Below are 12,393 nucleotides of genomic sequence, written 5' to 3'. Positions count from 1 at the left end.
AATCAAGTCCAGATCATCATGTGCAACCAAAGCTAACACAGCTCTAAGTGTGGTCATTTTGACCACTGGAGAGAAGATCTCATCAAAGTCCACACCATATTCCTGCTTGAAGCCCTTAGCCACTAACCTGGCTTTGTATCTTGGCTTAGCATCTGATGCAACTTTGAGCCTGTATACCCACTTGCATGGCAAAACCTTCTTGCCTGCAGGCAAAGGCACCAACTTCCATGTTCCATTTTTATGCAGAGAATCCATCTCTGACTTCATGGCACGCTCCCATAGAGCCTTGTCTGCCCTCTGTAAAGCCTCTTTGTAACATGAGGGCTCTCCACAGTCAGTGAGCATCAAGTAGTCAACCCCTGGAACAAACCTGTCAGGGGCTCTGGAGGGTCTAGTGGACCTCCGTACCCAATGACCATCATTTGCAGGTTGCTGTCCAGCCTGCATATCACCAATTGGTGGCTCCTGTTCCATGCCATAAGGCTGAAAAATCATGCCCGGTATATCCTCTAACTGTGGTATATCCATAGGGATATCTTCTGCCATATCTGGCTGTCCATTTGGACCATTTTCAGCACCATTTAAGGGCTGGTTTTCCTGCTGTAATGGCTGATTTACAGCCCTTTGTTGTTGTCCATGATGTCCATCATCATCAAAGATGACTCTGCTAGGCTCCTGTTGCCTTGCAGGCTCCTTATACATGCATGTTTCATCAAAAATGACATCATTGCTGCGTATGATCTTTCTATTCATGGGATCCCAAAGTCTATACCCCATTTCACCTCTGTCACCATATCCTAGGAATATGCATTTATGAGACTTAGGATCAAGTTTGGTGCGCATTTCCCTGCGTATGTGCACGTACGCAACGCAACCAAACACTCTCAAGTGCTTGTATGACGGAGGCTTCCCTGTCCATACTTCTTCTGGCACTTTCCCACCAAGCCTCGTGTTAGGTGACCTGTTTATAAGGTGAACGGCTGTCATAACAGCTTCAGCCCAAAAACCATGAGGTAATGCAGCATGTGACAACATAGAACGGACCTTCTCCTGTATGGTCCTGTTCATCCTCTCTGCTGTCCCGTTTTGTGGAGGATCATAAGGAGTAGAGAGCTCCCTCTTGATGCCTTTAGCATCACAAAAGTCCTGAAACTGTTTGGACGTATACTCTCCACCATTGTCGGAACGCAAAGCCTTCAGTGTTTTGCCAGTTTGATTCTCAACAAGAGCAACAAACTTCTCAAACACTGAGAATGTATCACTCTTCAAACGAAGAGGATAAACCCACACCTTGCGTGTGGCATCATCAATAAAAGACACAAAATATTTTGCCCCTCCCAAAGAAAGCTGAGGCATCTCACATACATCTGTATGCACAAGCTCTAACTGAGCATCTTTCTGTCCAAGAGCTTTCTTGTGGGGGCACTGTAGTTGCCTACCATATATACAATGCTCACAAAACTGAAAACTTGAAAACTTTAGAGAAGGCAAGTAACCCAAACGAGACAATTGCTCCATTCCTTTGACACTCATGTGTCCCAACCGGCTATGCCACATAGAGATTTCCGGCAGCTCGGTTGCATTTACATTAGCATGGTGACAAACACCTGCATGCATAAAGTAAAGAGTGTCCACCTTAGAGCCTCTGGCAACAACCAGTGAGCCCTTACTAATCTTCCACTTTCCACTACCAAATGTGGTAACATAATCAGCATCATCAAGCTGTCCAGTAGAAAGCAGATTCTTCTTGATCTCAGGCACATGCCTGACATCATGGAGCATAAGCTGTGAGCCATCTGAAAATACAAGCCTCACATCACCTCTGCCAAGAATTTTGCATGCATGGTTATCACCCAAATAAACCACTCCTTCATTGCCAGCAGTATACCTAACAAACAAGTCTCTGCAACCTGTGACATGAAAGGAGGCACCTGAATCAATGATCCATGAGTGCATACCATGACCACCTGTAAGAAGTGAATGGGCATCAAGTGAAGACGTAAAGAGGACCTCATCCTCACTGCCACCTGCATGTGACACATTGATTTCTTCGATCTTGACTCCACTTTTGCCCTTTGGCTTTACATCTTTGGCTTCGTCTTTCTCTTTGTCTTTGCCTTTTCCCTTTTCTTTTTGATCATTTTTCCATTTGTAGCATTGCTTTTTAATGTGTCCCTTTTTGCCACAATAATGGCATTCCAAATCCTTTTTGGAGCGAGACTTGCTCCTTCCCCTTTCTTGGCTTTTCCCCCTTTGCTGGGATCTCCCACGTGCATTCATTGCATTGGACTTTCCAACAGAGTTGTTTTTCCTGTTCATCTCTTCTTGAAGAAGAGCACCCTCAACATCTGCATATGACAGCATAGCATTCGAATTGCTAGTGGCTGTCCTGAATGTATCCCAACTCTCTGGCAAAGTGCATAACAAAAAAGTGGCTTTGAACTCATCGTCCATTGCCAACTTTTGATTTATAACCTGGCTGACAATACCATTAAACTCATTGAGATGGGCTGTCATAGAAGCCCCTTCCTTCATCTGAAGACCTATGAGTTTCTTCAACCAATACACTTTGCTTGAGGCACTTTGTTGGGCATACAAGTCCTGCAATCTCTGCCACATTCCCCAAGCTGTCTTCTCTTCACGAATGCTGAAAAGTAATGAGTCTGACACAGACAACATGATAGTAGATCTTGCCAGCTCATCCATATCTTCCCACTCTTCAGCAGTAAGAGAAGCGGGCATCACACCCCTTTCTTTGATAGGCTTGTGCTGCTTTTTCTGGAGCAACACATTGTAGCACTGGGTTTGCCAAATATCATAATTATGCGAGCCTTCAAGCTTCTTGATGTGAAGCAATGAAGAGCTCTCACCTGTGGTTGCCATAGCAAAATGCAACCTGTCAATGCCTGACTCCCTGCAAATGTGCAAACACTGCACCCAAAGCACACAAAGTGCTCACAGTTTATCTCCCAAGCTTTATCTCCGACTGCGGAAGCAAGAATGCAACTTTTCTCCCACTTTTTGTGATGAAAACACCAAAATCTGGTTGCTGCAGATTTTGGACAGCACCTTAAACGTGCTCTTTTGCCCTTCCAAAGTACTGTACAGCAGTACTAAGCGCTCACCAATGATGTACCAAACCTGTACCGGCAATTTCAGCAGCTGAATTTGAACCTTTTGATCACTCAAAACAATGTACAGCCATGCCAAAACATGCACAAAGCTGTGCCAAATCTGTACCAGCAGGTACAATAGCAATAAATGCTCTCCTGGCTGTCCAAATGAGTGAAAATCAGATTTTTACAGTCACGAACACTGCATAAAACAGTCCCGAACAGAAATTGGGCAAAAGCCCCTTGACTGCAAGCTGATTTCTGAGGATTCAAGGCATAAATGTCTTGCCTGCTGCTTTGCCAAGCTCAACAAGCATACGGAATCTTGGCCATATCAGCCCTGTCTGTATCTGACTGCTATGAGACAAATCAATGTACAACTGTTGATGTCCTCTAGATGTCCAGAAAAAAAAAGGACAAAATGAACATGAAATAAACTATGAAAGTACTGAGCTAGTGGGGGGGTGTGATGGATGGAGCACTACTGCTAGTGGCTCAGTATGCAACCTATATGCGTAGGGTATACAAGAATGCAATGCAGATCTGTCTAGCTCCAACCAGTACCATAATGGGGGTGTAATATGTGATACATAGGCGATGGCGAGGCAAAAATCCCTCGAAGCATGATCTCCGGGTGTGAGTGTAAGTGAGCCCTCTGATGTAGTCTGGGAGTCTGGTAGCCTGGTGCTCTCGGTCTCCGTCTGGCTCGGAGGTCCATAGCGCGCTGAAGTGTAACCCCCTCCTATATGAGTCCGTAGCAGTGTCTGTGTGTGGCGCTGTCTCTCTAGCAAGAACTGGCGAAATTTGCGCTGGTCTGCGGACTCCATGATCTAGTGGAGTGAGGGATGTCCATTGAAGATGGTGGTGTATCTCTCTCTACTGACACTATATGCTCTGCATCTGCATACATAATGCTCCTCACTCTCAACCTCCTCCTGGCATAGTCTGCGTATCCTCTCTGCTCTGGGGATCCGTGCTGCCCTACCTGCCTCAATCTCAAGCTGGTGTGATGACACTCTGAGCTGGCCAATCGCCACTCGGGCAGTGTGAGGCATGTACACATCCATATATCCGGGTTGCTGAATGAATCCATCCGCTGAGATACACAAAAACTGATCTCTGTAGTATAGCATCTTCGGCAGTAGAGGCTGACTGGGTGTAATCCAAGTCTCTTGAGTGTATCGCTGCCATAAATCCTGCCGAAGGACTCTGTTTCTCTCACTGTGAGAGAGCTGGATGTGTGGTGCATGTATATCATACTGGAAAGGTGGCAGGTGATCTATGCTGAGACCATGCCGAGTGAGCCACTGTATCATCTGTGAATATCATGATCTCCTATCTCCACTCTTTGTGAGCTGCCTGGACGCCTCAAAAGCTCTATGTGAGGGTCGATCTGATGGCATATCTCTGATCCTTTGTATGAAGCAGATCGTCTGGAAGAGGGCCTCTACTAGCATAGGAGGTGCAGCAAACTCTGCTCAGACAATGTCATGTGGGACAGAGGGTTTGCTACGGATCATCCGTGAGAGCATGAGAATCTGAGGCCTCTCTATCTGAGACCATGTGGAGGTGGCGAGTCCAGGTGCCCATATTGCTGCAGCATACATCAAAGTAGGGGTGACTAGTGTGTCAAACAACCACCCCTTCGTGCGGGGCTCCTGGAAGTGTGCTTGGTGACATTGTCTCTCTAGCATGGCAGAGCTGCATATCCTCGTGTGAGTCTATCCCTGGCTGCCTGTGCCATAGTAAATCTTCCTGGCGGAGTCGCGAATGTAATTCCCAAGTACACATATGAGTCTACCACCTCTACCTGTCCTCCTACCAGTGTGAAGATGGCCTATCGTCGAACCGGCCCTGAGGTGTGGAAAATCATGACCTTGGTTTTCCCAAGGCTCACTGTGAGTCCCCTCTGTGTGCAGAAGTCATGGAGTGCATGGAGATGATGCTGTAGTCCCATGTGCGACTCAGAGACCAAAATTATATCATCTGCATATAGCATAATGTGGACTGTGGTACCTGAGATGTCTACCCTGTCCCCACCACCGTGAACAATGAAGTCAGCCACCTCATCAATGTATAGCCCAAATAGTGTAGGAGAGAGTGGACATCCTTGCTTCACACCTATGGTGCTAGCAATAACATCAGATAGCCCCCCCGGGGCATAGTATGTGCCGAGGACCTGCTCATATAAAGCATAGATGCCCCAGACCATCTCTGATGGGATCCCCAATGACTGAAGGTGCTGGAAGAGTCTCTCTCGTGTCACCGTGTTAAATGCTTTGCGGAAATCCACAAAGCAGCAATATAATCTCCTCTCCCGCGCCCTAGCTTGATCAATTAGACATCTCAGAGTGTGGAGAAAGCTCGTCGGAATCCAGCGTGCCCTAGTGCTCGCAGTCCCTCCTTCTCTGCATATGAGCTCAACTTTGCCTTGAGCACTGCGCCATAAAGTTTGGCCAATGTATGACCAATCATGATAGTCCTGTAGTTGCTGGGGTCTAGCATGTCTCCCACTTTGTGGAGAGGCACGATGGTGTGCATAGTCCACTCAGCTGGTGGGCCCTCCACTAGTGCCCTATTAAAGAGGTGAGCAACAAAGGGTGCCAGTGTGTTAGCTGCATAAATAAGATGCTCACTCTGTATACCTGTGTGGTCAGCCGATCTCCCATGCTATAACCGGTGGATAGCTCTCTCTACCATCGAGGTAGTAAAGAAAGTAGAGGTGGTGGTAGGGCGGGGCTCTTGTGGTTGTGGTATGGGCGGTTGTTGAGGGATATGGTAGAGGCTCGTTGCATATGTGTGCCATGTGTGTGGATCCTCAATCGGGGTAGGAGGGCGAGGCTCTCTCATCTTGCGCCATGCACTGGCTGTATCTCTGCTCATGAGAAGGTGGTACATATCCCAGTACGGTGCCTCCTCATATGCACGCCTCTTACGGCGTGTGAGGGTCCGTATCTGTCGGCTCGCCTGTCTCTGTGTAATGGTCCCCAGTGCTTGCTGGGCACGGAGGTGTCTGTATAGCTCTTTGCACTCATCATCATCATACCACCGATTCTGGGGCATGCTCCTAGATCTATCTGTGTGTGCAATGTGTGTATGATGGGGGAAGCTGCGGGTGGCGGCCGTATGTAGTAGAGATGACATCTGAGTGGTGAGTGTGTCTAGGGGTGACAGGGGATCCATGTGGAGTAGCCCGTCATATACATGATGCTCATATATGTCTGCCGGGTCATGGGTGAAGTAGAAAGTGGTATGCGATGCTTGTGTGGGCTGTGGGTGCTGGTGTGGAGCTCGCCAGTGACAGCAAGAGGTACGTGTGATCCGCACCGATAGGACAGGGGGGGATGGTGGAAGATGTCACTGCCTGTGTGGTCTCCATGGACCCCATGATGTAGTCCACTATGCTACCTCCCCCTGACGGTGGAAAGCATATCAGTGCTCCTGAATCCTGCCACTGTCTCATCCCGTTAAATAACGAGATGGTGTCGGGCTTCCAACTCAAGTAGGTGACGACCATATGTAGTGTTATCCGGCCCCATGTCCTCTGACACTCTGCAAGCTCCCGTGTCCTCCACCTCTAGTGTGTGCATCACCTCGGGGTGCTCGAAATCATAAATGTCGCACTGTCGGCTCTGTGTCCGTGCATTGAAGTCCCCCATAAGGAGGACTTCCCCCAGGTTGGAGTAGTGTATGATCTCATCTGAAAGGGCTGCATATGGTGACTCTCCCAATGGCCCTGTGTCCTCCTCCTCCTCTCTACTCTCCTCCTCTGTTGTCATGGCATATCTTGATCCTCTAGGAGAGAAGTAGCATAGAGCAATGTATAACACCCTCTCTGCCGAGAGTTGCAATCTGATCCACATGTATCTAGCCTCCTAGTCACGTGCTACCACCCGTAGGCGCTCATGTAGCTCTCGCCTGAAGAGTACCGCTATACCTCCAAATCCTCTCAATGTGCTCTGCTGTGTGGTCCCCCTATGTGTAGACTCCCACTGATAACCCTCTACTTTGGGAGTCCTATAGGCCCGGAAAGAGGGCAAGAGAGCATTCTATCGCAATGGTCGTGTCATCATCGATGGCAAGGCCACCAATTAGCGCCAGGCGGCCTATGGGACATCAGCTATGGAGGATCCAGATTCACAGATACACATAGCAGTTTGGAACTACAATGGAGCACTTTGGACACATCCTGGGAGGATGGAGGAGGTCATGGAGGGACGGGACATCATACTACTTATAGAGTCACCAGAGCCCAGAGAGGGGGCTGGCATGCATGTTTTCCTGTGTTCTATTTGCATCCTCGTAAGGTCGTCATCTAAATAGACGGGATCTCCATGTAATCCTCGTAGAATCACCCTCTTCCTCATGAAGGTGGCCCTCTTCGTCTTCCCTACAAACTGTAGGATGAGGGCTCGCTTGCGTGTTGAGTCTTTCCCAGCTCTCCATGCTTTGGTGAAGGGGAGAGGGTCCTCTTCCCTGTAGCCGAGCTTAGTGCATAGAAGCTGTTCATCTTTCTCGGGAGTGGAGTCGGGTGTCTCGGTTATACCTGTGACTCGAATGTTGAGGCGGCGGGCCTGCCTCATCTTCTCCTCTTCAATGGTGGTGTGAATATTTGGTGTTCTTCCCTTTGAGTCTCCTCCCTCACCTCTTTACGGATGTTCTTCACCACTTCAACCCATCCTGATTGTTTGGCTTCGAGTTCCCCCTCCGTGTCTTTTGTGATCTCCTTGGAGATCTCTTCTTTGATGGCCGTGAGAGTGTTACCATTGATCGCCCCTTCTTCCTTCTCGGTGTTCTTGACAGCTACCAGTTCCACTTTCAATGCACTCACCTCCTCCTTGAGTGCCGTGTTCTCTTGTTCAAGTTCCGTGACCCGTACTTCGAGGGCCATGATGTGCCAGTGTAACTTGTTCTCCACCTCATTGAGGTTGGAATCGGATGTCTTCTTGTTTTCCTTGATAAGTGCCTTCATTGCTGTCTCGAGGGCCTCGAGCTTCTCTTGGAGACTCGGAGCCATTCCTCGAGATTATTCTGCAGTGCTTCCCACAGGCAGGCAGAGAGGAGGAGAGAGGTAGCGCAATAGAGAGAGAGAGAGAGAGAGAGAGAGAGAGAGAGTATTTCTGGTAGCGCAAGCAGGCTAGCACAGTGTGAGCACAGAAGCTCCAGGCGCAGCACAGGGGGTGTGCAGCACAAGCAGGGCAGCTCGGGCGGGGATAGGCGTAGCATAGCACGGACAGGGCAACGCCAGGTGCAGCACAGCCAGGGTGCGCAGCGCGAGCAGGGCAGGACCACCAGCGCGTAGCGCAAGCAGGGAGAGCTTGCGCGACATCACACCATGGACCTTTCGAGAAAGAAAGAAAGCTGTAGCGCGAGCAGGGCAGGACCACCAGTGCATAGCACGAGCAGGGAGAGCTTGCGCGACGTCACGCCATGGACCTTGCAAGAAAGAAAGAAAGTTGTAGCATGGGCAGGGAGAGGACCACCAGTGCGTAACGCGAGCAGGGCAGGACCACCAGCACGTAGCGCGAGCATAGTCTCTTCCGATAGCAAGGCACTCCCACCCTCCAGGACCCTGACCCTCCACCTGCAAGCTTCAGATCCAAGACATACTCAGGAGTCATGGAGAGGCCCACCCACAGAGAGGGAACTGCTTTGCAGCTCTCTGTAATGGCGTGGGCACCTGAGTAGTACCCATCCTAGTTTGAATACGCTTGCAAACAAATGGAAAATTTCACACTGAAGGAAAGGTAACCTCACTTAACACATCAGTGGGGCCGGAACGGACCGCCACTCCCCCCCCCCCCCCCCTCCCCCCCCTCCAGGAAAAGCTTCATTCCAAGGAGTATTTGTTTTTGTACAAGTATGAGGGTGCTTTGCACCAGATTTTCAACATGTGCATGAAGACAAGAACAAACACCTTCCCTATTCCCAAACCATTAGTTAGGGAAGTGAAGTAAATCTTCTCCCAAGTCTATGACAAAGGGAAAAGAAAATCAGCAACATGTCACACCCGAGAGGAACTCACAGGACCACGTCCTGTCTCTCGTTGTAATGGAACCAACCATCAGATTTTGCCCCGTCTTTCTTCTTTGGCAACAAATCCCCAGATCTTCAGAATCTGCACCAATACTTCACGAGCTCTTGACAAGTACAGCAAATATGATGCAGTAAATATGACTCTTGGGATCAGTCGTGCAACAGGTGCTTCAGTGGATGAGAGCTGTACAGCAGGTACAACGCCTGAAACCTGTTGTATAGTAAGTACAGAATGGTACAGCAAGTACCACAGAGGGAGACAGCCATGCAGCCGGAACAGAATGGTACAACAGGTACAATACAGTTGGCACAGTAGGTACAGAATGGTACGGTTGGTACAGCTGGTTCAACAGCCCGGAAAGGGCCGTACAGCAGGTAGAATGGTGCAGCAGGGGCTGAAAACAGCTGTACAGCAGATACAACACCGTGCAGCAGGTACAAAGGCTGTGATCAGCAGGTACAGGATCGTGTAGCAGGAACAGAGTTGTTCAGCAAGTACAAAGTCGCACAGCATGGTACAAAGCCATACAACAGGCAACTGGAATCAAGTACCACACAGTTGGCCCCTTGAAAAGAGCGAAGGAGACATATACCGGAGCAGTCGCTGGGGAAAATAGCCGTACAACAAACTTCAGTGTGATCCTGGCGAATTAGAGCCCTGTCGACTTGCTTTATGGGTTCAGGGTGGTCGATTCTTGGAAAGTCCACGTAAATGGAAGTTTTATTCCCTTGAAGACGGCTGGCAGCTTCTACTCGTTTCCTTCTCTACACGAGTCTTTATTGCCAAATAAGTTGTCCACATGTGGTGCCCAATATTATTAATAATGTCCACCTTCATTTAAATGAATGTGAACACAAAAGCTTATAACTTGGTCACCATAATAAATGTACCCTTTTTGGCCTCTTTTTCACATGCTTTAAGCTGTGTAAAATACCATAAATTCATCAACAGACAAGGGCACTCCACTGGGGATAGGCAGCATGCAATGCTAGCGTCCCCATCACTACTGATCCCTTCGCACATCCATGCAGACAGGACACGAAAACACGTCATTCTCTAGCAAAAATCCACTAATGCATTCACATGCATCCATGATTTATACGGGATGGAAATCCCCCGTTCTTTGTATTTGTACTATTTTTGGGCACCTTGGAATCCAAGAGTCCAACATGTCCTCAAGAACTACCAAGCCCTTCTTGTGGAAAGTAGGGTGGTCCCTTGGGAGTTAAAATTCTCCTCACCACCAACTTGGAATGGTTGCATGGGAGGAGAAAGTTGAGCAATCATCTTCTCTTGCATGGCTTTTCGAAAAGCTGATTTATTCCTTGCTTTCATCACCTTGCCTCTAGATGCACCTGTGCCCTCAAAAGCGTCTGCTTCTTGAGAGTCACCTGCACTCATGAAGGTCTTCTTCCTCTTCTTTGGAGCACTTGCTGGCTGATTCACTTGAATGTGCACCTGGTAGTTTGCGGGAGCTTGAAACTTGATAAGTGAATCCTATTTGTTTTTAGGCTTTTCAATGAATACCCCTGAGGAATTTCAAGAAAACTAGTAACCCTCTATTAGCAAGAAAGCCTTCTAGCAAGAAAGCAATGGCCACCTCTCTTGGATTGAGCCCTTCTTGCCTGGCCCAATCTCCCAACCTATCATGAAGTCTTTTGACGGAACAGTCCCAGTCTTAAATTTTCCGTTCCTCTTTTTTCAAGTTCTTTTTCCATGGATTAGCATTATCATGGAACTTTTGTATCACTTTTTGGTCCTTTGGGTCTTTTGAAGATGTTAATCTCTCTCTCTCTCTCTCTCTCTCTCATGTATTTTCACATGTACTCACATGCTCACAATAGTGCACAGTGCTGAATCCTGATGATGATGATGAGATGGACACAGCTAGTCTATCGTTTTGTATGAGTTTTTTTCAGTTTTGTAGTCCTCTACCATGGCCCAGTACCACATGGAACTCTTGTTCCGCTTTTGGTCTCACAGACCCATGGAGTCTTTTGAAGATGTTTAATATATCTTCTTTTTTCTTTCTTTCTTTCTCTCTCTCGTACATGCAAGCATGCACACATAATCCCCCCCACCCAGGAAAAACACACACACACACACACACACAAGCTCATGCGCATGCTGTGACACGAGTATACACGCACACCCTCTCTCTATGCATGTGCGCATGCATGCACATGTGGTGACATGTGCACCTACGTGCCTGTCTATGCAGGTGCACGCACACCCACAGTTGCACATACCTGCACTTTCAATTTTCATATTCGCATGTGTGCATGCCCACTGCATGCATGTGGACAGAACACGTGTAGATGGGCCCACACTCCTTTCCTTGTCCACACTAAATTTTGTTGTGCCCCCAAGATTTAAAAGCACAAAGTTGTACAAGTGAAATGTGGACTTTTGATTCTATCTAAATGTCACATGTTCTTCATTCAAATTTGGATATGCAAAAATCAGTTAAAGTGAATACCGTCGTACAGATCAAGACATTTTTAAAACTATATTGTTTGAATGGTTATTTCAGATCATAATCACGTTTTCAGGAGCAGACAAGTATAGCCAACTTTTGACAACATGGTATCAGTTGACCAATATCAATCGTTACTCAATGGCTTCTCTATTTAATGCACTTGAGCTGCAGATTCAAGAGAGCCTTCAAAGGTTGGATAGGTCAGGGTAGCTCTCCAGGCTTCAGTGCAATTGTTTCTTTTGAACTCCAATGAAGAGTTTATGATTGTATGCTTCATTGTTTCAAATAGTGAGGGACTCAATCTAACTGATTAATTTTTACGTGAGGGACACATTACTAAAAACCTTAATTTTCAGTTAAAAAACTTGTTGATTAAATATTTTCTCAAGAAACAAAGCTTCTTTATGTGGAAAGAAGCTGTGGGAACTTAGTGCTTATGCCTCCCAAGGAGAAATTGGGTTCGAATCTACCTTAGTGGCATCTAATTTCAGTACCGATGCTCACATAATAAAGGTATCTCCATGCAATTTTTTTAAAAAAATATTGCTGAGGGAGTTGTGGCATATCTGTTGGGCTAATAGGAGTCGTGTCCATTCTCCAACATTTGTTTTCTTTCCAATATTGGTATCTTTATTGTGATTTCCTTAATATTTGACGTATTGACCATGGATCCTGTTTGCCTCATCTTATGGTAATTTTATGATGATTGCAATGTGGTGTCTCATTCTTGTTTTTGATTCATTGTGTTCCCTTGTTTTTTCTTT

At 47.4% G+C, this 12,393-nt stretch overlaps 1 protein-coding gene and 1 pseudogene across 1 annotated transcript in view; one reads left to right on the top strand and one right to left on the bottom strand.

Moving 5' to 3' along the window:
- LOC147612488 (uncharacterized) overlaps positions 1–12,191 on the top strand; it is a gene marked incomplete at its 5' end in the record, with an annotated part of 78,667 nt that extends 66,476 nt beyond the window's left edge. The window contains one exon of the mRNA XM_086783508.1: positions 11,684–12,191. Within this exon, the coding sequence (XP_086639634.1) occupies positions 11,684–11,839 (156 nt within the window). The remainder of the gene's footprint in view (positions 1–11,683) is intronic.
- Positions 5,260–6,080, bottom strand: LOC147612489 (uncharacterized; annotated as a pseudogene).
- Positions 12,192–12,393: the final 202 nt, after the last annotated feature.

Source organism: Cibotium barometz, chromosome 45 (genome assembly GCF_041138505.1).
Source record: "Cibotium barometz isolate CiBa-2024 chromosome 45, ASM4113850v1, whole genome shotgun sequence".
Classification (NCBI taxonomy): domain Eukaryota; kingdom Viridiplantae; phylum Streptophyta; class Polypodiopsida; order Cyatheales; family Cibotiaceae; genus Cibotium; species Cibotium barometz.
Note: the sequence above shows the minus strand (reverse complement) of the source record. Positions and strands in the feature narration are given on the sequence as shown.